Below are 27,080 nucleotides of genomic sequence, written 5' to 3'. Positions count from 1 at the left end.
ACCTCCCTGGAGGCTCCGAGGATCCTGCCCTCCTCCTCCTCCTTCGTCGTCCACCTCCTCCCACAGCCAGCGGGAGGGAAGCGCCCTTCGGAGCCCTCGGACACGGCAGCAGGAGCCGGGCGCCGTGGCGTGACGTGTGGACGACATCCGAGGGTTAACGAACTATCCCTTACGTCTTCTTCGTAGCGAATGATGATGATAATCACCTCGCCTCTTGCTGTAACGCCTCTCGCAGCCGGCTCAAATCCTGGCCAATCAGAGAGCAAGTAGTTCCCAAGTGTTGTGAACGACCGAAGCACCATCATGCCTTCGAGAGTGAGTCACGAGACAAAGAGGGAAAATGGCCTTTATTCCCGCATTGAATAAGGGTCAAAACATCGGTGGTGTATCGCATCAATGTTTGGTAGAGTGATATATACATAATAACCCAACGAGCACGTCTCTCATAAGGCTTATTTACCTGTATGGTATGGCCATAAATTCACCCTTAATGGCGTGCGCGTGGAGGTATGAAATTAGCTTTGTCTTGAGGAAGTAACATAAAGGCGTAATCCGTTAGCATTACCCTTGTTACAGCACCATCAATTACATTTCCCTCTTGTTTATCCCATTTTCTCTCATTTCCATCTTTTGATTGGCTTTAGCAAAGTATATATAGACATATAGCCGTTGCAGGAACCTGTCAGATAGATAGATAAATATGATAGATGTAAGATAGTTGGCAACCCTCTCATTTTAGGCCAGTAAATCACATTTGATAAGTGGCCCGTAGATCACATGTTCTATTGTGCACATAAAAGAATCCAGTGGGTTACGTACTTCTGTCACATGTGTGTGTGTGTGTGTGTGTGTGTGTGTGTGTGTCGTCAACCCAGTTTGACATAAATTTACAAATTACCTCGTGTGTCATTTACACTTTCAAAAGGAGAAAGTTTTACTGCTACTCCGGGTGTCAAAGAAAAGAGAAGGGGGTCATTGTGGATTTATTTACAAAAATAGCTAATACTTTCTTAAAGACATTTATTGAGAGTCTCGTGTCTGTAAGCATGGTAAATATATTCCCATCCAGAAGTCAATACATAACGCCATCACCAGAGGAAAATGGGGGGTGGGGACAATGAGATCGGGAGGACTAACTTAAAATATATTATAACAACATATGAAATACCAGCCCTCCCTCAGTTGTTGTGTTAAATAAAAAGTATAGATACAATATATCGTAACGAGATAAACACAAATTCGTTCATATGTTTGTATATGTATATATATACACTTATTCGAAGAAACTATCACATAAAATCATTGTACAGTACTAAATAATTTTACATAAAATTGTTGACTGAAGAACAACCTGACAACCGTTTTCTATATGGACTGAAATTTTTACCATCATTGCCAAGCATAATTAGCTTGGGGAATATCAGTTTCTTTCAGCACTCCACAGCGATAAACCAAAGACATATGTTAAACCAAATACAGAATTCTTACTGGATAAAACATGCTACATAGAGATACATAGCAGACTACAGGTGTAAATAAGTACAGAAAACAGGCTTACATATGTGTAACTTAAATTATCGAATATTTAACATACCCAAATTAGCCAAGGAGAATATCAAATAATAATTTTTCTCCTCGACAAGTTTGATTAAGCCGCCAATGCCTCTGGATATTATGAATAAATCAAATATGACGTGTTCTTTGAAAAGAATCATCCCCCATTTTTTTTCTTTTCCTCACTTCATCACAAGTGTCTTTCCACACACATACACACAAAAGAGTCATTCCTAACCCTCATATTATTGCCAAAATCGAATCTATTACACATGTGTAATCAGTCTGATCACCGTAACATAACATCTAATGATATGCCATTGAAACCGGGTTTCAAAAAAAAGGAGGTGGATTTTTCCATATTACTCGTTTTCTTTCAGCGTCTGTACAGTATGCTCACTACCGGGCTTTTGTTGACACGGGGCCCTAAAGTAAGGATAACAAGTGAGAATGAAGTCAGGAAAATTATTACGACTCGTTTATCATCAATATTTATGCCTGTTAATGCATTTAAGACTCCATGCCTGCTCAACATAAGTGTTATATCTTAACACCTGAAGTTCAAGTATATATATATATATATATATATATATATATATATATATATATATATATATATATATATATAAAGAAGTCTTTTGGCGTATTGTCGGAAGTTGTGATCGTATAGAGCGGTAGCCATCTTGGATTCTCTCAGACCCTAACCACTACGACCCCCAGTTCGATACTCTCTTAAAGAAAACGTGATACGAGATTCCCTGTAAATATATATATAGACCCCCACCCATTTTCTAAATATACATATATATATATTTCCCCGTTTTTCATCTTCTTTTCTAAGATATCCTCATCCACTGCGGGTAATCAGACTGTGTGAGAGAGAGAGACAAGGGGTCATTAATAATGCTCCCTGATTTCCCTTTTTCTTTTCTTTTCTAAACAGCCGTTGTGCCAGTGGAGTACCCTCATCATCCTGTCGGCCGTAGTGGCTAGGGGGGTCTTGACAATCCTGCGTCTTCTCCCTTCGTCAGGAGGGCTCTCAGCCCCGGGGGACGTTGATGCGTGGGGCTCTGCGGGCGCCCCTGTAGCGGAGGCCTTCGCAAGACGCCTCAGACGACTTGCAGACGGAACAGGAGCATCGCGTGGCCTCGTAATACTTGTAGGTCTCGGTGCCTGGCGCTGCCCCTTCGTCGCAGTGTCGGAGTGTCTTCTGCAGGAGCGCGAGACGCAGGGGCGAGAGAGAGACGGGAGGTCAGTTAGATGTCAGTGAGGAAGAAGGAGAAAGAGGAGGAGGAGCAGGAGGAGGAGGAGGAGGAGGTGTGTGTGTGTGTGTGTGTGTGAAGGGTGGTGTCAGGAGTGGAGGAAGGTCACACAGCAGGGGGGTGTTAAGGAGAGGTCACACAGCAGCAGGTGTTAGAAAAGGTCACATGGCGGTGTTAGGAGTGGTTAGAGGGCACACAGCAGGTGTCTGGGAGAGGTGACACAGCAGGTGTTCAGGAGCGAGGAGAGGTCACACAGCAGGTGTTCAGGAGCGAGGAGAGGTCACACATCAGGTGTCAGGAGTGAGGAGAGGTCACACAGCAGGTGTTGGGAGGTCATTTCAGATATGAGGTAGGTCGTATACTATGACAGGTGTGAGGGAGGGTTATTACAGAGGTAAGAAAGGTCATGATGGCAGGTGTGAGGGAGGTCATGACAGATGTGATGGGGGCTATGACAGGGGTGTTGAGGACATGACAGATGTGCAGGAGATGATAACTTGTGGGGCAGGAAATAAAGACGTGAGGGTTAATGGTTCCTGACAGATGTAGAGTTTACACAGAAGTTCCCCCACAGATGTGAAGGCAGTGAAACACACTAATAATGAGAATAAGGCAGCTACAAGACAAATGTTCATGAGAAATCAGATCAAACATACAAGACATGAGACAGGTGTGAATGAGACACCTCATGAATATAAATCAGATCAAGACAAATATGAACAATATGGAGTCACTCATTTACGAGTGTGTGTGAATGTGTGTGTGTGTGTGTGTGTGTGTGTGTGTGTGTGTGTGTGTGTGTGTGTGTGTGTGTATGTGTGTGTGTGTGTGTGTGTGTGTGTGTGTGTGTGTGTGTTTGTGTTTACTCACCTCAGACAGCCTGGTCTCCTCGTGTATACAGACAGGGTGATGCGATCTCTTATATGGGAACTTCCAGTCAGCAATCTGTGGTCCAGAGAGAAGAAACACGTATGTTAGAGAGACAACATTTCCATCACATGGCGGGTGGGGGTCGGGGGAAGACAGGCAGAAGATAACCAAAAATCATCGTCCACAACACCAGGAAATGTAACATTACTAAATGTAATTGTACAAATGTAACCCCAATGTATTCTAGTCCCAACATACAGTACTGGTTGCTGGCGATGTCTTTACGTCGATGATGTAGTTATAAACAGTCGACGGTCATATTCTACCGACTGGGGGGGTCAAAACCCCCCCATCAACCCTTCGAATGTACTTCTAACACCTCCTTAAAGCTGCCTTCTCCAATGGAACACTCTCCTGAAGAGGACCTGGTGAAAGTGGGTCGAGGTGGAGCCTTATATAATGTCTTCAACACCAGCAGCCAGCTCCTCCTCCTCCCTCGTCACCCACACTAGCCCACACTCTAACCTTTCGGCGGCGCCCGTCTTGTCAGATGTCCAACATCCTTAAATAGGAGGCATCAGCGATGCCTCACGAAGAAGCGTATTAATTAACGAGTCCAGCACAGTCCAGCCCGCCCGCCCAGGCAGGCAGGTAGGTAGGCGGGCGCCAAAAGAAGACAGATTTTCCAGGGCGCTCCAGTTTTGCCCTGGGAAGGAGTCCCCCTGGCACACACTGGGATGCGAAAAAGGGGCATCGGCGTGGGAGAGAGGCGTAGCTTATTACCAGTGGGCTCACAGAGCCGTCGGGAGGCATGTGTTGAGTGGAGGCGTCAAAGGACGTTTTCCAGGCAGCGCAAGAATCCTGTCACTCTGGAAAACGTAAGGGGAAGGTTGTGCTGCTCGGCGGTGGCCGGTCATGGCGTCCAGGAATAGAGGGGGGGGGGAGGGGGGAGGAGGAGGAAATGACCGGGGTTCGGAACCTGAAGGAGGACGTCCTCAATCTCGACGAGGAACTATAAGTGTCTGCGAAGAGTGAGGGTGTGTGTGTGTGTGTGTGTGTGTGTGTGTGTGTGTGTGTGTGTGTGTGTGTGTTGTTTGTTTAGCTAGGAGACACGAGTCCTCATAGATGGAGAAGGTCTTCCAGGATGAGAGAGAGGGAGGGAGGGAGGGAGCGGGGAGGGGGAGGCGCAGGCAGGCAGGAATGAAGTTCTATTCATCCTCACAACTGGTCCCCGTCCACCATTACTACAACCTCCACCTGAAGGCACGAAGCTCCTGACGAAGGCCCTGCATCATCCTGCCAGGGTGAGCAGACGAGTTAGCACCTGCCACACGTGCCTCACTCCACCTTAACTCCCTCCTTAGGAAGCGAATGACAACACTGTCGATATAGACACACAACGGAAACTCACGGAACGCTTCGTTCGCTCCGGATATATTCTACTGTTGTGTGATGACCCCACTCCCACCTCTCTCTCTCTCTCTCTCTCTCTCTCTCTCTCTCTCTCTCTCTCCTCCCCCACAGTGGCCATCAATAGCGAGTGTGCGGGTGTATGGCCTGGAGGTAGGGGAGGGAAAGAAGGGGGTCTATCTGGGGTCTCAAGAGCCAACACACACACAGAGGGAGGGACGGAACGTCAAGATGGTCTCTGCAGCTTTGGACGCTAGAGTAAGACGAGGAGGGAGACACTTGCCAATATTTCCAAAAGGAAGCATTTACCTCTCTCTCTCTCTCTCTCTCTCTCTCTCTCTCTCTCTCTCTCTCTCTCTCTCTCTCTCTCTCTCACCATCCCTCCCATTCTCACGGAGTCTCTCGTCCAAGCACCTCCTCTCAGTGGGTCGTGAGCGATGTCGTGGGCAGGGCGACCAAACTGTAGGACCAAACGTGAGCGTCTGGCGTGGAGGACTCAAGACAAGGTTCACAAACAGACGAACGAGGGAAATGATGTCGGATATTATCGCCATGTTTTGACTCGCGTCCTAACTACACCTGACTTTGGCCAATTACCACTTCTTCTTCTTCTTCTTCTTCTTCTCCTCCTTTCCTTCTTCTTCTTCTTCTTCTTCTTCTTCTCCTTTACTTCTTCTTCTTCTTCTCCTCCTTTCCTTCTTCTTCTTCTTCTTCTTCTTCTTCTTCTCCTCCTTTCCTTCTTCTTCTTCTTCTTCTCCTTTCCTTCTTCTTCTTCTTCTTCTTCTTCTTCTTCTCCTCCTTTCCTTCTTCTTCTTCTTCTTCTTCTCCTTTCCTTCTTCTTCTTCTTCTTCTTCTCCTCCTTTCCTTCTTCTTCTTCTCCTTTCCTTCTTCTTCTCCTTTCCTTCTTCTTCCTTCTCCTCCTCCTACTCGCCATCCTCCTCTTCCTTGGAGACGTGAGGAAAGAGAGAACTAAGATGGTTATGGTACACAGCTGGCTGGCTTTGATAACGGGTCGCGTGATTGTACGTGGTAAGGTGTATGGTAGAGAGGCGAGTAAGAGCAGGGTGACATGTACAGGGGTATCAGACTAGGGAGGAACACACTTGATGCAGGAATGAGTGGAGGTTATTCTTTCTTAACTTTTCCAAAATAGAGGACCAGAGAAGGGGGGCCAAGGGAGGATATTCTCTCTAAGGGTCAGTCCTCTGTTCTTAACGCTACCTCATTAACGTGAGAAATGGCGAATATATATATATATATATATATATATATATATATATATATATATATATATATATATATATATATATGCTTACGGAACTTGTTTCATAAAAAGTAATTCCAGGTTTGTAAAGACTAACAGTAACACAAAAGACAAAAAATTAAAACAAAACAGAACAAAAAAACCCCACCCACCGTCGACAAAGAACACCCACCACCAACAAACAAACAAACAAACAAACAAACCAGCGATGTGGGATTCCCAAGCAAGCAACACGACTGTCAAAAGAAACGACCTAGGAAAAGAGTCAAGGTATTCAAGTAATTACTTTCCACACACACACACACACACACACAGCAATCAGAGAGAGAGAGAGAGAGAGAGAGAGAGAGAGAGAGAGAGCCAGTAATAGAGAGGCAATTACAACCTAACAACCGGTAGGGCAATTCCCCTCAATTGAAGTGTAAGCAAGGGATCAAATTGTGTAATTGTTGTGGGATGTGGGGAGGGACCCGGACCAGATATCACAACACAAAGGCCTGTAAACTCATAGCATCTCTTATCTAACAAGACCTTTGGCTCTAGGTAATGATACTGTAGGATTATCACACACACACACACACAAAAAAGGACAAAGCAGGGACAACCTTCCTGACGAGATAAGCTAATGGCAACGGTTGGGTAATTAAGAGTAATTACGAAGGGGGGGGAGTGGGTCATCAGTTGCCATGGAAGTCATCACACTTATGTCTTGCAGATAAAGCGTTCCAATTGTTTTGTCTTTCGTTTCTATTTTTGGTCGAGGTTTGGAACACGACCATGCACACCTCACACGACGGGACGACCCCTGGCCACGACGGGGCGACCCTTGAGCACGACGGTACGATCCTTGAGCACGACGGGACGGCCCTTGAGCACGACGGTACGACCCTTGAGCACGACGGTACGACCCTTGAGCACGACGGTACGACCCTTGAGCACGACGGTACGGCCCTTGAGCACGACGGTACGGCCCTTAAGCACGACGGTACGACCCTTGAGCACGACGGTACGACCCTTGAGCACGACGGGACGACCCTTGAGCACGACGGTACGACCCTTGAGCACGACGGTACGGCCCTTGAGCACGACGGTACGGCCCTTCAGCACGACGGGACGACCTTTGAGCAAGACGGTACGACCCTTGAGCACGACGGTACGACCCTTGAGAAAATATATCGCCCCCCCCCCAAAAAAAAATACATATACTTGTCCTTAATATTTCTCTGGTCATCTGAGTGAAAGATGATGATATAAGAAATCTTTTTCTTATAACTACATCAAGATCTTAATAGTCTTATACAGAAGATTGTCTTCTTCAACTGGATTTTGATATCTTTCAATCGTTGAATTTCAGCGTGTCTTTCACTTCAGTCCTTCTTTCAAATCATTTCATTCACTCGGCAATTAAAAACTTTTTAAAGTGTCTAAAGTATTTACTTCACTTAAGAGATTATCTTCCATCATGAAGGGAAAAGCTCACTACATGATATCTTTCTAATCTGATAAGTGTATGTAATTTCACTCAAATTACCTTTTTCCTCACTCTCAAAAAAAAAAATTATGTTTATTCCTATATATATATTCCTTGTATAAATCGCAGTGTGAATTGTGTGCATGTGTATATATGTAGGAGTCTCTGTGTGTATATATATGTGTACATTGAGATGTATAGGTATGTATATTTGCGTGTGTGGACGTGTATGTATATACATGTGTATGGGGGTGGGTTGGGCCATTTCTTTCGTCTGTTTCCTTGCGCTACCTCGCAAACGCGGGAGACAGCGACAAAGCAAAATAAATGAATAATAATAATGATAATAAATCGCAATGAATATGAAGCAACCAGAGGAGGAAGCTTTAATCTCTGAAGTAACCAGATGGTGGTGGATTAACCAAGTTCTTGTTTACCAGACACCATAGTGGATTACCCAGAGAGAGAGAGAGAGGGGATTAATTAATTAGCGAGCAGTCGCTTCACTATAAAGCGGTGGATTAACCAGAAACCATGGGGTTAATTAGAGAACAATGGATAAGCGAGACCAGTGGATTAACTAGAGACCAGTGGATTAACTAGAGATCAGTGAATTACTCGAGAAGAGTGAATTAACCAGGTACCAATGGATTACCCAAAGAGCAGTGGATTAGCCAGAGGTCAGAGGATTAATCAAAGGGTAGCGACTTGAGATCAACGGCTTAACCAGACGGCGGCGGAGTAACAGGGCAGCGGATTAACCAGAAGGCAGTGGATTAACCAGACAAACACTGATTCAGCTAAAGATCAGTAGATTTACCTCGTACAGCTTAAAAAGTTAAAAAAAAAAGAAGTAAAAATCTCTTTCTTCAAGCTAACCCCCCCTCTCTCTCTCTCTCTCTCTCTCTCTCTCTCTCTCTCTCTCTCTCTCTCTCTCTCTCTCTCTCTCTGTTTCTGAGCAAGATTTGCATCCCGTTCTTCTTAAGCAGGGAGGTGGATGCGTGATGCATCTCTCCGTGGGCGGGGGCGCAGTGTGTGTGTGTGTGTGTGTGTGTGTGTGTGTGTGTGTGTGTGGTGTGTGTGTGTGTGTGTGTGTGTGTGTGTGTGTGTGTGTGTGTGTGCGCTCTCCTCCTCCTCCTCCTCCTCCTCGAAGTGGTTGGGAGGATTCTAAAAGTATTCCTATGATGTTTAGAGAACACTCCAACAGCCTAAGTAGTATAGAGAAATCCTGACACTCCACCGAGCAAAAACGTCTCCCAGAAACCTTTCCTCAGGCTTAGCTGGGCCAGGAAATGCATTTAAAGTCCTCAAGTTCTCGAGGGGGAGTGCGTAAACTTTACCCCTACGTGACCAGAATATGATCAAGAGATATTCTAAAAATTTTCATAAACATTTCTTCCTTTTTTTTCCTTAGAAATCCTACCTGTTCTAAGAGATTCGAACTGTTATCCCTTGAAAAGGTTTTCCAAGACATGTGGACTGCACAGATATGTATATCTTGAAGAATAATATGATATTTCTTGAATTAAAATTAATGGATTGTGTATTAGAGGTGGGGAATGCAATTACTTAAACTTTCACCAATTTCTAGTAAAGCAAAACACAACAATTCACCAAGAACAAGAAAATGTACGCCGGCTGAACCTCTGAACTCTTGTTGAATAATACAATACTTTGAGATGCCTCTCTCTGCAACACTTTCTCGCATTTCTCTCTCTCTCTCTCTCTCTCTCTCTCTCTCTCTCTCTCTCTCTCTCTCTCTCTCTCTCTCTCTCTCTCTGCAACACTTGTAACCCCAAAGAAATACCACAGACGAACACCCGTCCCTCGCCAGCAACACACCTCTCGTCCCTCAAATCACATGTAGCCAGCAGTAACGACACCTCTCCTCGCTAACCCAACCAGCCTTTTCCCACTCCTCAAAAAGGAACACCACTCACGGAAAGCTGTCCATAAAATTCCACAGCAACATTCCACAGAATCCAATCCCCTTCTCCCCCCCCCACCAACCCCCTTGCAATGACCCACTTCGTTTCTTCTGTAAACTCTAACATCAAGTCCAACCCCCCTCCCCCTCCTCCAAAGCAAGTCCCCGGCAAAATCCCACGGCAATTCTCCGCCAACATTCCACAAAGGGTCGTCTACCAAACTCCTCCAGCAACGTCCTACAGCAAGTCGTCCACTCCACCCCCACCTCACGCCACTCTTCCTCGTTGCGTTACTCACTCCTCCCTCCTCTAGCATCCACTACTCACCTCTTCCTCCTTGCTTTACTCACTCCTCCCTCCTCTAACATCCAGTACTCACCTCATTCGAATCGCATCGCCCCCAGCAACTCATCACGTTGATGTAGTCCCAACACACAAGGCCATTATCATCAGTCTTGTGAACCTGTGGAAGGAGAAGTAATATTCTTCAAGCTTACGGTTATTCCATGTATAGAAAACGACACATCGCGAAGCTTTATGTAAGCTAAGCTTTTAACACCAGATTACATCAGATTTAAAGATAAGGAACAAATCTCTAAACAGAAAATGCTGCCAAAAGTAAACATCTGATAAGAAATCTAATATTTATCACCTGATGAAATCACACTCACACTAATTACTATAACATACAATTCTCTATATTCAGTTTCAATAAAACCAAATAATAAATGAATTATATAAACTTGGCTTATCGCCACCTACGTGCGAATTGAGACTTTGCTGGCTGCTCAGTAAAGTAAATTCTTCCGTGTTATTCTTGCTCAGGACAATGATTGTAAGCAAACACAACAATGTCTTACAAGGGACAGAACCAATACAGGCCAGACATACACACACACGCCTAGCTCGGCTAGCACTGAGAACAATACATGGGCTGGCAGAGGAAAACGCATTCTTGTTCTAATTTATGTAAATATATTATAATTGTAAAATTATTACTAAATCGAGTCTACTGAAATTTGATCTTTTTATATTCCTAGAGCAACTTTAAAAGTAAAAAAGGGAAAACTACATCATAATGAGGGGAAACAATCCTTTAACTATAAATATTCCCGATCTATTTACTTCCTCTTTCAGCTCCGAATGGAAATGGACCAGAGACGCTTAGAACCAATCTCTCTGTCTCTCTCAGGCGCAGTAAGGGAAAACCAATACAACTTTGCCTCCTCAAGCTAGTGCCCATTTACCCGTTCCAATGTTCCTGTGTCTGTATCGCAGGGGAATACAGGAGCTAACAGGAGACGACCTTCTCTACAACAAGAAACTTTTGCAACAGAAAACGGTAACGATTATAATCGTAGAGTTTAATGATAGGATGATTTGACATATGTTCTGTTGCTGTTTGATGATTCGCTCTCATTATATACATCATTAGATACTTAATAACTTATTATTTACTCAAGTTATACAAGCAGTTATCTCGGTAATCTATTGTTCAATATGTCTAAACTTTTATGTATTGCTTATCAAACCTGTCAAAATTAGGTGTTCAAACATTTCAGCTAAATTACTGGATTATTAACAGCTTTCGTACTGAACAATGTGCATTATATTGTCCATTGATCTGCTGGTCATTCTTTAGCGATTTTTGCTTTCCTATTTCTACCATTATTTTTAAGAATCGCAATGAATTACCCTATTATAGACCAGCGACTATCTTCTTACCTGTCCTTCCCGTGTGCTCACTCCTTCCCTCCCTCCCTCCATCTATACTCCCTCACTCCTTCCAACTATACTCCCTCCTCCCTCCCTCCATCTATACTTTCCCCCTCTCCCTCCATGTACACTTCCTCCCTCCCTCCATTTATACCCCCTTCACTCCTTCCATCTATACTCCCTCCCTCCCTCCCTCCATCTCTACTCCCTCCCTCCTTACCTTGTAACTATACTCTCGCCTGTGACACTCGAGTGTGGACTGGGGGTTAATGGCAACGGTCGGCATCACCAACACCAACACGGTCGCCAACACCGCCGCCATCGCCACCACTCGCCTCCCCCCAACACTCCCTCTTCCTCCAACACCGCTCACGCTCCCGCTGCCGCCAGTGCTGCTCACCATGGCACACTGTTGGGGAAGAGAAGGGAAGAGGGGATTGTTGAAGATGGAAGACTGCTGGGGAAGGACTGTTGGAGGAGAAAGGAGGAAAACTGGTGAAGTAGGAAGACTGTTGGAGAAGAGAGGCTATTGATGCAGAAAGTCTTAGAGACAAAGGAAGGGTGTTGGAGGGGAAGAAAGACTGTTGGAGTAAAAGGGGAAAGCTGTTGGAATAGAAGACAAACTGTTGGAGAAGAAAGAAGAGGCACTTAAAGTCGCACATCAGAACACTGATTCAGCAAGCTGTTGAGATCTGCTAAATGTTAGAGAGAGAGAGAGAGAGAGAGAGAGAGAGAGAGAGAGAGAGAGAGAGAGAGAGAGAGAGAGAGGTGCAAAATTGTAAAGATGACGAAATGCAGGAAGGTGATCACACAACGGGTTACATATACATAAATTACATATTTAAATCACATACACAAGGTATTTCGTGTATATATGTATATATGTGTATGCCTATGGGTATGGATATGTATGTATCTGTCCAGCCCAGTGGACGTGGACAACTTCATGAGCGCTGCAGCAGCTCTAGTGGAGGGGATTCCTAATTCATATAAAGTAAAACTAAGACACACACACACGTACACATTATAATCATGTTCAAGGGTCGTACTGTCGTGTTCAAGGGTCGTACCGTCGTGCTCAAGGGTCATACCGTTGTGCTCAAGGGTCGTACCGTTGTGATCAAGGGTCATACCGTCGTGCTCAAGGGTCATACCGTCGTGCTCAAGGGTCATACCGTTGTGCTCAAGGGTCGTACCGTTGTGATCAAGGGTCATACCGTCGTGTTCAAGGGTCGTACCGTCGTGCTCAAGGGTCATACCGTCGTGTTCAAGTAGTTCAAGTAATTACCATGAACAGGCAGTTAAGAGGCAGTTATGCGTGAAAGGTATAACTGGCTCAGGGTCATGACGGAAATAACTACATGTTGAAGTGAAGACAATTTTGAGACGGAGCAGCAGATGGACTTAGACCAGCTGTGTGTGTGTGTGTGTGTGTGTGTGTGTGTGTGTGTATGTGTGTGTGAGTTTTGCTTTTCTTGTTTCATCTCGTTAAAACAATATCAACTTTCCCCAATGAAATAAAAGGGAAGTACCTCTCTCTCTCTCTCTCTCTCTCTCTCTCTCTCTCTCTCTCTCTCTCTCTCTCTCTCTCTCTCTCCAAAATAAAAACTCAACTTTTCATCTCACAATACAAGTTTTCAAGTTGGTGTTTTAATCAAGTTGACGTAACAGTGAAGGACTGAGCTTCATACAGGCCAGTGTTCCTTCAATGTTCCCTTTATTCTCCCTTTAATACTCCCTTTATAGTCTTTATTTATACTTTCTGTATACTCCCTTCATACTATTTTTACACTCCCTCGACCACTTCGCTTAACTGCCCGCTACCCCTAGGTGGACGTAGTTACGGGGATGGAGAAGGTGAGGGGGGGGGATGGGGGGTAAAGGGGACTGGCAAAGATGTAATAAATGAAAGGGGGAAGAGGAGAGCCAGGAAGAAGAGGAAGAAGGACAAGAAGAAGAAGGACAAGAAGAGGAAGAAGAAGAAGAAGGACAAGAAAAGAAGAAGGACAAGAAGAAGAAGGAGAAGAAGAAGAAGAAGAAGAAGAAGGACAAGATGAACAAGAAGAAGAAGAAGAAGAAGAAATGCTTGATGGAAATAGGTTAATATCCTCTCGTACCGTTAATGGCGTCTAGGTTTCAAGAGTCATTATGCCTCATGAATGTGCAACACCTCATTAACCCGTGTTGCAGGTACTCTCCATAACTCGTGCAGGCTCATGTTGCAATTTCTAAATGCCCATATAATACGACGTGCGATCTTATCATCCCACGAGTAAATGAATGCTAGAGGTATGTTCATATCACTACGATTAGAAATGCCTGCGATATATATATATATTTTTTTTCCAAAATCTACCCCAAAATTATCCATAAAAAGTTAGATAAAAACTAACAAAATGGGTACTACCTTATAGTGAAATTGAAAAAATTCGCGATATATATATATATATATATATATATATATATATATATATATATATATATATATATATATATATATATATATATATATATATTACGACTGCAGCCTTGAACTTTCTGAACTATGTAAAATGTTAATAAAATCTCTAAGTCTGACCAACGTAACATTTCCCTAACCAACCAAAATCCTAACTAAAACTTCTTTTTTTCTCTTCAGACATGAGAAAGATCAAACATGGCGACCTAGCTATTCACACATTCTCTTTACTTCGCATTGTCGGGTAACTGAAGGTCAGATATGTGAGAGATTGTCAGAATCTTTCTAAGAGGGGAATATTTTCGTCTGAATTCTTAATTTTCTTATCAGGGTACCTATTACGATGGTGTGTGTGTGTGTGTGTGTGTGTGTGTGTGTGTGAGTAAAGAGATGCTATATACAAGGTTAAGAGATTATCTTTTAAAACCTCAAGATGGTCTAAGGAATTCCTCCTTTTTTTACATCTACATATAGTGACGTCGACGCTTAAATTGATCCCGGCAGTTCATAGACCTGAAACCCAATTAACCAATAAGCTTGAATAAGAAACAATGGTAGTATACGTGTTGTGAACGCTCGTTTGGTTTTTGAATCACCTTGAATACATGTAAGTGGTGTTGTGAACTTTTTAAACTGGGTTTTATAACTTCAGTTGATGGTGTTAATTTACCCTCTCTTCCTTCTTTGACCTCCACGAACACCTCTTGCCAAAACATTGCCCAGTGCTTCACCTTTTGAACAACAAAATTGTAGGAAAAACAATTAAGAAAAATATATACACTTAACCTTAAGAAATACATATATGGAAAACTGAATATCCTAAAAGAAACATGAATGTGAAATTCTACTAATCCTTTAAGAAAGTACGGTTGTACGTAAGGAAATTCATGAGTACTTAACAATCGCACTTAAAACAAAGAAAAAAAATGCCCAGTATTTTCAGTCCCTTACAAAAGCATTTAAGCAAAAACGAAACAAAAAAAGAAAAAATTCGACCTGTATCTTACCCACCCGTTTAAAACATTCCTCACTCTTCTTCTTCCTTCCCCTATAAACGCCAGGGGGGTTATATATAGAGAGAGCAGTTAGCTGCAATGCTATTTTAGAAAAAAACGCCTCAAGCCAGTGCGACGTGATCCGATTGCCCGTCGTTTAATCTTGTAAAAGTAAATTTCTGGGAGTGGCGTGTCTGGTCAGGTCACAGTGGCGGGTATACGGGGGGACGAGAGAGAGAGAGAGAGAGAGAGAGAGAGAGAGAGAGAGAGAGAGAGAGACCACGATTAATATCTCTACCATGAGACAGGAATAGCGCGTGGTGACCATTTCAGAAAACGGGCGTAAGACATTAGTGATAAGACATGTAATGATTAGGATAAAAATGGAAAAATGAGAGAAAATATATATATATATATATATATATATATATATATATATATATATATATATATATATATATATATATATATATATATATATATATAACCCGGGAAACGATGATAAGAGAGACATTTAAAGAATTATTGACCCAAACAAGGCTGTTGCCCAACCGAGGTGCAGCCTGATTGGCCGAGAGCGGTGATTGGTTGGTGTGTGATTGTGCCAATCGTTACACTTGTGTTGCCAACTTGTAGACTATCCAATGAAGAGTTTCCCCCCCAAAAAAAATTCGTTGAACCGGCAAAAAAAAAAAAAATGGAAAAATGAAATGAAGTAAAAGATACAAAAATTAACACAATTCTGAAAACAAATTCTGTACATTTGAATCTTTTAAAAAAAGATAATCCCATTTTTTACCCTCAGATTAAAACATCCACAACGCTGAGAAAATATGATATACACGAATGAAATAATTATACAACGGAGAGTATGGGTAAACACGTATATAAATAAGGCACGAAAACAGATATTTACTATAATAATAAACATCACGTCAATAATACACCACAAATATACATTACAGACGAGAGACTGGATACATGCAAAAAAATAAAGCCATTGTTTTCTGAGTTCCTGACACCCATCTCAACGGGAAGGACTATTAAATATGGAAAATATCAATAATAATAATATCTTCCGCATATCTATGACTTCGAGGTCTCTCTCTCTCTCTCTCTCTCTCTCTCTCTCTCTCTCTCTCTCTCTCTCTCTCTCTCTCTCTCGTTTACTATGTAAGAGGTGAGAGACTTCCCTTATCCCAAAGGCAATAGGAACTTTTTCCTTCCAGTCTGATAACCCACGTCACGCCAGCAGTCCCACTGCTCTGGAGTCCAGACTGCCAATCCTTGAAAAAGAAAATAAAAAGAAACGATTTTCTACACCCCACACTCAACATACCTTAACAATAACCCGACAATTCACCACGACTATCTCGCCAACGCACCAAACCTCACCTCGCACACCTCCTCACGACAACCAACTCATAGAAAACAAACCTCATCACGACCACCAAACCTCAACAACACTCACAGACAACACCACTACGACCACCATCCTCATGACACCACTCACTACAACACAACCACACTACCAACCACCTCACTCAACACACAACTCACTCACACCAACAACCCACCAGACACCAACCTCATCTGACCAATCCACCACTCACGACCAACACCCACCAGACACTACCACTCACGCAACTCAACTACTCATGACCACCACCACTCACATGACCACCAACTCCAGACACAACCTCACTCACGAGCAACCAACCTCACTCACGACCACCAGCACTCTGACAACCACTCACTCACGACAACAAACTCACTCATGACCAACCAACCTCACTCATGACCACACTCACAACACAACTCCGACCACCAACCATCTGACCACCAACCTCACTCTCGACCAACCAACCTCACTCATGACCAACCAAACCTCACTCACGACCAACCAACCTCACTCACGACCAACCAAACCTCACTCACGACCAACCAACCTCACTCATGACCAACCTCACTCACATCTCATTTGAACATATGTATGTACTCTATTTCCTCTAACGAAGTGGTATTTCTCGTTCAAACATTTTGTTCCTTCGCGTTTCCCCCTCAGAGTAGCCGACATGTTCTCTCTCTCTCTCTCTCTCTCTCTCTCTCTCTCTCTCTCTCTCTCTCTCTCTCTCTCTCTCTCTCATACACACACACAGCCCCCCCCCGGGTCCCTCCCTTCACACCCCTCCACCCTCCTCTATACACCCACCATTACCACCTCTCCCTCCGGTCGTGTCATTACCATTACACACGCGACCCCTACATGAAACACCCACCCCAGTAACCGGCGCTATGTTTTCTGGCTTCCAGGCGATTCTTCTCCCGTTTTCTTGTTACCTGAAGATCATCATCATCGTCATTATCATCTTGTCCCTCTAGGAGGGAGGGGGGAGGATGAAGGAGGGGGGTGAGAGATGGTCTTTGCTGGAGAGAGAGAGAGAGAGAGAGAGAGAGAGAGAGAGAGAGAGAGAGAGAGAGAGAGAGAGAGACCCCGCCACTCCACTACCTCCTTGTTTACACTGATGGTTTGTCTAACATTCTCTCTCTCTCTCTCTCTCTCTCTCTCTCTCTCTCTCTCTCTCTCTCTCTCTCTCTCTGCACCGCCACCTGTTGAAGCCCCCTCTCCCAAAACTGTCCACAACTCATCGTCGCATCTCACCGCCACCTACCCTCGCCTCTCACAACCCACTAACACTTGAAATACCTCCTCCTCCTCCTCTCAGATTCGTGGGTCCTTACATGTGTACACCCTTCCCCCATTTTCTTCCGTGCACGAACTCCTCGTTTTCTTTAACACACATTCCTCCTTTTCTTTCCCTATACAATCTTGTAGTCTCAGCATAGAATTTCTCTTCTCCTCCCCTTGGATCCACCGTCTGGGATCACCACCTTCTCAAATCATCCACACACTCTCCCAACACCATATATATATATATATATATATATATATATATATATATATATATATATATATACGTGTGTGTGTGTGTGAGTTGATGTTAAAGTTTTAGACACTCTTGACATTCAAATGAGGGAAGCTTTTTATAATTACCAGCTTGAAATGCTGTTCGCCACGTCAACAACAGAAAACGAACACAGACGCGTTACGAATTACTGCCTTGGCTATGTATAGTTTAGAGAAAAAAAAATTAAATTCCTAATTATACATCATGTGTCATGTAGTTTTTAGATAAAGCTTCATACCAAAAATTTTCCTTTTTAAAAAGCAATATTCCTATCTATTTTCAGACATGGAGTAGATGTATTCTGTCCAGCTTTAGTATTCAGCCACGGGAATATTCTTTCCTTGACATTCCTATCGATATTCACAGTTGTCAGACTTTACACAATTCAATTCGCTAGTGGTTCCCTGGACTATACTGTTCTTTTACCTACGTTTCTACATAGTATCAGTCTCTCTCTTTCTGTCTATATAATATATATATATATATATATATATATATATATATATATACACACGAGGTGATAATCATCTCCCAAGGAACTGTCAATTATATCAATTATCGCCTAATTTCCACAATCACTTATCGCCCGCTAGAGGGAGCTTCCGCGCCGACTCTTTTAAACACCAGGCGATAAATAACGCGCGATATATGTGTATATATATATATATATATATATATATATATATATATATATATATATATATATATATATGACCAACGATATATTCGTCATGCGACAAATCGCCAAGTCGAAAGTTCAGCTTGGAGTGTCCGTGTTCACCGCTGGGTGAACATTCCTCTGTTCATCGCCTTCAATGTGCCTTTGTTCAACGCTGCAGATTTTCTGGGGTTTTTTTTTTACGATTATACTCACGGCTTGGGATAGGCCTACAGGAACGAGGAGAAATCATAATGCAAATGACATAATTACATTTGAGAACCGATGTAATTACATTTCAAATAATCTTTGAAAATTCATGCCTTGGGAATCGCCTATTAGTAAAGCAATGTGTGTGTGTTTTATTACTAATGCACGAATATAAAATTTATATATGTACACGAATTGATTATTAAGCAAATAGATACGAAAAACCAGATAGATAGATGGATGAACAGGTGGATAACTGATATTCGATTCGGACATTAGAAATCGTTGCAAAAAAATATCAATATTCTTCATAGTGACCACCCATACGAATAACGATATTCAGAGTTCTGAACGATTCCTTTCCATATTCTTTTTTTTTTTTCTCCTTTCCATCATACCCCCTCCCCCCCACCACCAAAAACAAAAACAAAAAAATATAAAATGTCATTTTCTAAGTTTTACATTCTTGAAAGATCACTGTGTCCAATCCCCCGTGTGGAATAAATTAGAGAAATTTCTTTTTTTCTCTTTGGTCCCTCCTGTTAAAAGAAAATGGGAAGAGCAAGGAGGAGTTAGGGATTGAGGAGGGGAAATGGTAACAGAAGAAACGGATGGATCAAACAGAAGAAGGAAAAGGTGAATAAGGCAGGGAGTTTTAGAAAACGGGAAACCGAGCCCTTGAATTGTTTTTTTGGTGAAAAACGGTTGAATCAATGGGTAAAGGGGGATTAAAGGGGTAAGAAATGGGGGTCTAGGGTAATAGAGGGAAGGAGCAAAGGCGATCTGTGAGACGCGTTTCTCAGAAGCGACTAACGAGGCTTAAAGGCCTCAGTAATTCTATTATAATCACATCGTACAAGATGCCTCGCTATCCCATCCACTCCCTCAGCTTAATGTTACGTGGAGATTCGGGGGCTACTTCCTGCTGCTACTTCAGCTGGTCTTGATGCTACTTTTATACTACTAATACTACCAATTACGCAATTACAACCATTGCTACTACTCACAACACTAGCGCCATCATTACCAGTACAACCATAACTACAACTCTTAACAACGTAACTCATTGTTAGTGTACAACATACAGTAGCCACATATGATTTGCTGAAACCACAAATTCTATTTTGAAACCTATATTTTGAAGGGATCGAATCCCATATCACTTGGCTGAGTAGACTATATTTACCGCCCTCGGTGCTGTACGATAGTTTCACCCACCCCCACCGGCAGCAGACCCATGCCTCCTGCCTACGGCATTCCAGCACACAATCGGGCTTTCAGACTGACAAACAACGAGAATATAATACTTTTCTTTTGGTCTTTTGAGCTCAAAGGTGAACAAGGAAAAGTTTACCTTCCTTTTTCTTTTAATAATCTTAAATAAATATAAGACACACACACACACACACACACACACACACACACACACACACACACACACGGACGGACGAGGCATGACGGTCACTCATAAGAACAGAAATTTTAAGACATAAGAACAGAGGGAAGAAAATGAGATACCTGAAGTTTATGCCTACTGCACGACCATGAAATGTCAGTTTTGAACATTCATCGAGTGACTCTAGTCAATTTCTGTCGTCTCCTACCTCATGTATATATATATATATATATATATATATATATATATATATATATATATATATATATATATATATATATATATATACATATTTTTTTTTTTTTTTTTTGCTTTGTCGCTGTCTCCCGCGTTTGCGAGGTAGCGCAAGGAAACAGACGAAAGAAATGGCCCAACCCACCCCCATACACACGTACATACACACGTCCACACACGCAAATATACATACCTACACAGCTTTCCATGGTTTACCCCAGACGCTTCACATGCCTTGATTCAATCCACCGACAGCACGTCAACCCCGGTATACCACATCGCTCCAATTCACTCTATTCCTTGCCCTCCTTTCACCCTCCTGCATGTTCAGGCCCCGATCACACAAAATCTTTTTCACTCCATCTTTCCACCTCCAATTTGGTCTCCCTCTTCTCCTCGTTCCCTCCACCTCCGACACATATATCCTCTTGGTCAATCTTTCCTCACTCATTCTCTCCGTGTGCCCAAACCATTTCAAAACACCCTCTTCTGCTCTCTCAACCACGCTCTTTTTATTTCCACACATCTCTCTTACCCTTACGTCACTTACTCGATCAAACCACCTCACACCACACATTGTCCTCAAACATCTCATTTCCAGCACATCCATCCTCCTGCGCACAACTCTATCCATAGCCCACGCCTCGCAACCATACAACATTGTTGGAACCACTATTCCTTCAAACATACCCATTTTTGCTTTCCGAGATAATGTTCTCGACTTCCACACATTCTTCAAGGCTCCCAGAATTTTCGCCCCCTCCCCCACCCTATGATCCACTTCCGCTTCCATGGTTCCATCCGCTGCCAGTGAATGATAATGGGGAAGGAGACAGACTTCAACATACAACAATAAACACATCATGAAATAAATGAAAAGCATATGATAAAAGTACAGTGAAGGAATAAAAACAGAAAAGTCTATTAAATTGATGTCATGCCAACCAATCCAGACAGACAGCGGGAACCCCGGGCGTCACACCCTCCAGGTACAGAAGTGATGGTGAGTCTCTTTCCTTCCCCGCATGACAGTGACATGACAGTGACATGACAGGAAGTACTGAGACGGGTCAAAAAATATTCAGCAAACTAGTAGGTTCTGTCACCGTCAACAGACGGGAGAGGAGCAGAGATTCTTTTGAGGAAGTTCTTCTCGTCCACAAATGAAGGAACCCACCTTACCATGCTTCCCCTTGGAGAGCAGCTTTGATGATGCTATATATATATATATATATATATATATATATATATATATATATATGTCTAATGTGTTGTGTTTGTTTCTTACTGTGTCTGTGTTACGATATACAAATAACCCCTCAACATTAACCAGTCTTAATAATCTGTATTTGTGACTCTAAAACTAATCATCTCTGACACTGACGCCAATCCTAATCATCTCTTTCAGATCACTCCAATCCTAATCATCTCTTACCATGAAGCCAATCCTAATCATGTCTTAAGATCACTCCAATGCTAACCCCAATCATCTCTTACCATGACGCCAATACTAATCATCTCTTCAGATCACTCCAATGCTAATCATCTCTAATAATGACTCCAATCCTAATCATCTCTAACAGTAAGTCCAATCCTCGTCATTCGACACTGTCAGTCCACTTCACGTACAGAAAAGTCTAGTGTATAGCCTTACTATCGGCCGACCACAGTCTGGCTAGTCTAACTAACGAGAGCAAAGCTTCCATTTCATCCCTTCTTTCCAATGTCTAAGACCCCGATCGCAGACCACGGTCCGCAACGAGGCCAGGCCTATGAATGAAATAGAAAACGCGATGTGATACAGAGGTAAAGAAGAAAAGAAAAGAAAAAAAAAACGTTAAAACATGTAGAGAAGGTTGAAGTCCTTCCTTTTTTTAAAGACTGGATGGTTTGGAGCTATTAAGGAGACATGATAAGGGCAAGAGTTCCAAAGTTTAGCGGTGTTGGGGAAAAAACAGATATCAAAACGGCCCACCACCCTCCTCGAGTAGTATATTTTCGTCAAAGGAATTGGTCGACCCATTTCTCATCCTTTTACCAGAAGAGAACGAAAAAAAAAAAAAAATCCTCCTCCTTACCCCAAGGGGTACAAACAACAAAGACATGAAATATCGTAGGAACGCTGGCTAAAGAAATCCCAACGTCTTTGATAGTGTTCAGAAAAATTATTCCATTTCAAAAACTCTTGAAATAGAACTGGTATGTTATTTTCCGTTGGCCATCTGTGCTTTAGGCCTACCGACTGCCGTGATCAGTAAGGCCTGTTAACGTCAAATTAAAACTATCAATCGAGAAGACCATACATGATGTCAATGTGAAATATATGGTACTTGGCTCTTGCGATTTGAAGATAATGATTAATAATAATAACAATAATAATAATAATAATAATAATAATAATAATAATAATAATAATAATGACTTATAATTTCATCCCTGGGGATAGGGGAGAAAGAATACTTCCCACGTATTCCCTGCGTGTCGTAGAAGGCGACTAAAAGGGGAGGGAGCGGGGGGGCTGGAAATCCTCCCCTCTCTTTTTTTTTTTTTTAATTTTCCAAAAGAAGGAACAGAGAAGGGGGCCAGGTGAGGATATTCCCTCAAAGGCCCAGTCCTCTGTTCTTAACGCTACCTCGCTAATGCGGGAAATGGCGAATAGTTCGAAAGAAAAGAAAGAAAATAATTATACTATTTAGGATAATCTGAAGCAGACTTAAAGCATAATTACATAAAATGTCTGGGGACGGCTTGGCTGGCTGAACACTAGGGGCAAAAATATCACCCCGCCTCTAGAGGCCGTTGGTGTCTCAACCATTGTCTGCAACATCTTCCCTAGATTGCTATTAAGCCTTCAAAAAATCATTTTTAACCCCCTTGAATGAGATCGTGGGCCCCGCTCTTCCTTCTATCCGTTTCTAGAAAAAAAAAAATTATTCTGGACTCTCAAAGCAGAAATGGCAGTCTATTTGAGCCATTAGGGTAAAACCCTAGCGAGAAGGAGTTGTAATGGTACAGAAAACGGCATTTGTCCGGGAACCTAATCTAATCTGTTGTCTTACGTCCCTCCATTGTTATTTTATGTTAACTGTTATTTCTCCTGCGAAACGAGTGCCGTGGAAATGGAGTGGTATATTTTCTGTCGTGTGTGTCGAGCTCCCACAGCACTCAAGAGGCACCTGGAAGGACCAAAGATGGAGTGGGATGCGTCCATATCTCTGTGTGAGGTGAGTACTGGAGAATATTTTTGGGTGGAGGGATGTCTTCAGCGTCATCAGTATGGAAGGTGCATTCTGGGTATGAGGGAGTCATGTGATACACTGAACCGGTGTTTGTAATGTTCTTTGTAATGAGACAGTGTGACTCGTATGTGTCTAGGGAGTGTGGTTTCAAATGAGTGTACTTCCAGTGGGGCTGGGTTCAAGACAGGATATATATATATATATATATATATATATATATATATATATATATATATATATATATATATATATACACCAAATTGTTATGCATGTATAGCTGTTAACTAATTAAAGTATTAACCTCTGGGGTCCTCCCCTTAAACCCAAATGATAACAGGTAGCTCTTGTTTTCTTCATCAACTAATAACTTTGTTCAGTGGAGGGAGAAAGGAAAAATTTATAACAATTTAATCTGCTTAGTGAAATTGGAAGCGGGTGTTGTGTGATATCTGGGGGTGTACTGAGGGATCAGTCTCTGGGGGGGTTAGAGTAATGAAGGGGTATTGTAAGGGAGGAACAAGATGATAAGAAATCTCCTGGGGTTAATTTAGAAGAAAACATGAGTGGGGGAGGCGGACCTAAAGAAAGAAAATGGAGAGAGAGAGAGAGAGAGAGAGAGAGAGAGAGAGAGAGAGAGAGAGAGAGAGAGAGAGAGAGAGTCCTAAGTGAAGGGAAGGGAAAAGTGATGAAGGAACAGGAAGGAGGGAAGTCGTCCAACGTGATGGAAGAGGAGAACGGTCCAAACGGAAAGGAAGGAAGGAGGGAGGTTTGTGTGGGTGTCGGCGCCGCCCAACAGAGATGGAAAAGTGGGATGGAGCATGGAAGTGGCTTAAGGGGATGGAAGATGGAGATTATCCAATGGGACAGATGACAAAGATACTCCATCACGTCAGAACAGGCAAACAGTCCAGAAATTTCCCCGACACCAACGGTGCGTTTTCTTTCTTTCTTTCTTTCTTTCTTCCTTCATTCTTCTTTCACCTGCCGTACGTGTATAGTTCATGTACGCATTTCATATACACCAAAGTACGCACACATTTGAGGACACAGGTACCCCTCTTAGCACACAAGCACATATGAACATGTATGTACGTATAGCCACATGGAAACCCGACTATACAGCGCCAATTAGGCATATTACCCTCTTGCCCCCAAGACGGTGCGAGCTATTGTGGGTTAAATCCCGTAATTAAATGCGGTGGAACATGACCCCAATCTACCGACCCCATTGATTTGGTCAACACACCTCGAAAAAAAAAAAAAATGGGCGGGCCTGTCTATACAGATCTCATTTTCTATATCAAAATCAATGCTCTAGTCTCGAGGGCCCTGGAATAAGCACCGAATTATACCACAACTGTGAAAATGAATCAAGATGTAAATAATGATAAAGGTATATGTAAATCATGATGAATGATGAAGGTATATTAATGTAAACATAAAGTTCAATCCCTCCGAGTATGAATTAAAAGATCTTGATTGGAATCCATCTATATAATATACATTGAAGCGTAACCTAATCACACAACGTGAGCTGATTGGATTCAATTATTAGAAAACGAGATTTGGGTACCAATTATGAAATTAACCACTCAAGAAATCACTGAAGTCTAAGTTGAAAAGTGTGATTGGATTTAGCATTGAGAGGTCAGTCGTAGATCTGACCTGAGTTGACCTCTGTGTTACCATTACTATTGTAAATGTTAGTAGTAGGGTAACTCAGAACCACTTTGGAAATAAATAGGGTATTTCACTATTCATGTAAACCACCTCAAATGCTAATCAACTTTAAGTTGTAATAAAAGTAACAGAAGATATGCTATCCATAAATTCGCTGGATTGAAAGATATCTGATCTAGGTTAAAGAAATGATCAACCCAACACCATATATAAATCCTACATATCGATTTTGGAAAGCTATGACTAATATAAACTTTAGGAATATGTATTAAAACACATCTACCTACTAGTACTAGATATTCTACGAGTTTATACCTAAATGATATATATTAGGCATATAATTCTTGGGAATCAAAATTAAATTATACTAATGAAATAAATCCTCGAGATTCAAATTAGTAAAATATGCCGGCAATCTAATTCCAGGAATTTATAATAAAATTGTTGCTTAAAATAGATCTGAGCAGACCAGTCATCTATATCTTATGGATTAATATCAAAACGGATTAATATTAGGATTAAGGGAACTGAAGGATAGATTAACATGCTGATAATTAGCGGTGTTTGGGTCTGTCCTACAGGTATATATATATATATATATATATATATATATATATATATATATATATATATATATATATATATATTTTATATATATAGATGGAAGGACTGGCAGAGATGGTGCAACAAAGATGGAGATAGACAACGGGGGAAAAGACAGTGCTATCCCACCTTAATTAGTCCAAACCCCTTCCCCTTCATTACATCAAGCTAATGATCATGACCAGGGTCATGTCGGGAGAGGTTTACTTAATCTAAATTCCTTGTAACTTGTCCTCTCTCTCTCTCTCTCTCTCTCTCTCTCTCTCTCTCTCTCTCTCTCTCTCTCTCTCTCTCTCTCTCTCTCTCTCTCTCTCAAACTTTTCTTCTTCTTCTTTCTTTCTTTCACAAACTCGTACCCAAGGAGCCAACCCACAATGCACCATACATCAGTTACTACCCACACTGCCTCATTCATCACACACCCACAATGCAACTTTGCATAACCCAGACCACGTTTTCCAAAACTTGGTCGGCTAACCCTGTGATATACACATATGCCCTTAACGAGCGCGAACTACTTCATCACACAAAGATACTGAGGGTTTGCAAAAACCAAAATAGTCAATATTAAAGAAAAATTCTGTAAGCATTCGATTTGTAACATTTTAAAAACATACCACGTTATTGTTATTCTCTCCTTTTTTTTTTCCATCTGCCTCTCTCTCTCTCTCTCTCTCTCTCTCTCTCTCTCTCTCTCTCTCTCTCTCTCTCTCTCTCTCTCCTCTCTCTTCAATTCCAACTCTGAAAGGTCACCTTTTCGACCATACGTCTTGCAAACACTTGCAAACCTCTACACGCAAGCCTCGATTTTCTTTCAGTCTTACAAATTTTACAACTTAATTTTCATTGATTTATCCATAATCTAAAATTTCAGATTTTTTTTCACAAATTTTACACACTGAAATTATTTTTCTTTACGGTAAGCACAATTCATTCAACTTTAAAGTCTATATCTAATACAATATCACTGGTACATACTAACGAGTAACTATAAATTTTTAAATTACCAACCAATGAATAATTTTTAATGGTTTACAACAGAAGTCTTCATCATCTCCGTGGTGTAGTGGTCAGCGTTACGGATCTCCAGTCAGCACGAGCCAGCCTGGGGTCGGACACGCTTGGGTTCGAATCCTCAGCGTGGCAGTCGGCCCCCACCCAAC

General features: G+C 42.2%; 1 protein-coding gene across 1 annotated transcript in view; it reads right to left on the bottom strand.

Annotated features, from left to right (window-relative positions):
* Positions 1 to 970: 970 nt before the first annotated feature.
* Gpb5 (Glycoprotein hormone beta 5) overlaps positions 971 to 27,080 on the bottom strand; it is a 31,238-nt gene continuing 5,128 nt past the window's right edge. The window contains exons 2-5 of the mRNA XM_071687478.1: positions 11,696 to 11,884; positions 10,139 to 10,222; positions 3,687 to 3,761; positions 971 to 2,764 (exon numbers count right to left, since the gene is read on the bottom strand). Coding sequence (XP_071543579.1) covers positions 2,594 to 2,764; positions 3,687 to 3,761; positions 10,139 to 10,222; positions 11,696 to 11,878 — 513 coding nt within the window. The 5' untranslated portion in view covers positions 11,879 to 11,884 and the 3' untranslated portion in view covers positions 971 to 2,593. The remainder of the gene's footprint in view (positions 2,765 to 3,686; positions 3,762 to 10,138; positions 10,223 to 11,695; positions 11,885 to 27,080) is intronic.

This window comes from Panulirus ornatus, chromosome 43, assembly GCF_036320965.1.
Source record: "Panulirus ornatus isolate Po-2019 chromosome 43, ASM3632096v1, whole genome shotgun sequence".
NCBI classification, from domain to species: domain Eukaryota; kingdom Metazoa; phylum Arthropoda; class Malacostraca; order Decapoda; family Palinuridae; genus Panulirus; species Panulirus ornatus.
This window is presented reverse-complemented; position numbering and strand designations above follow the sequence as displayed.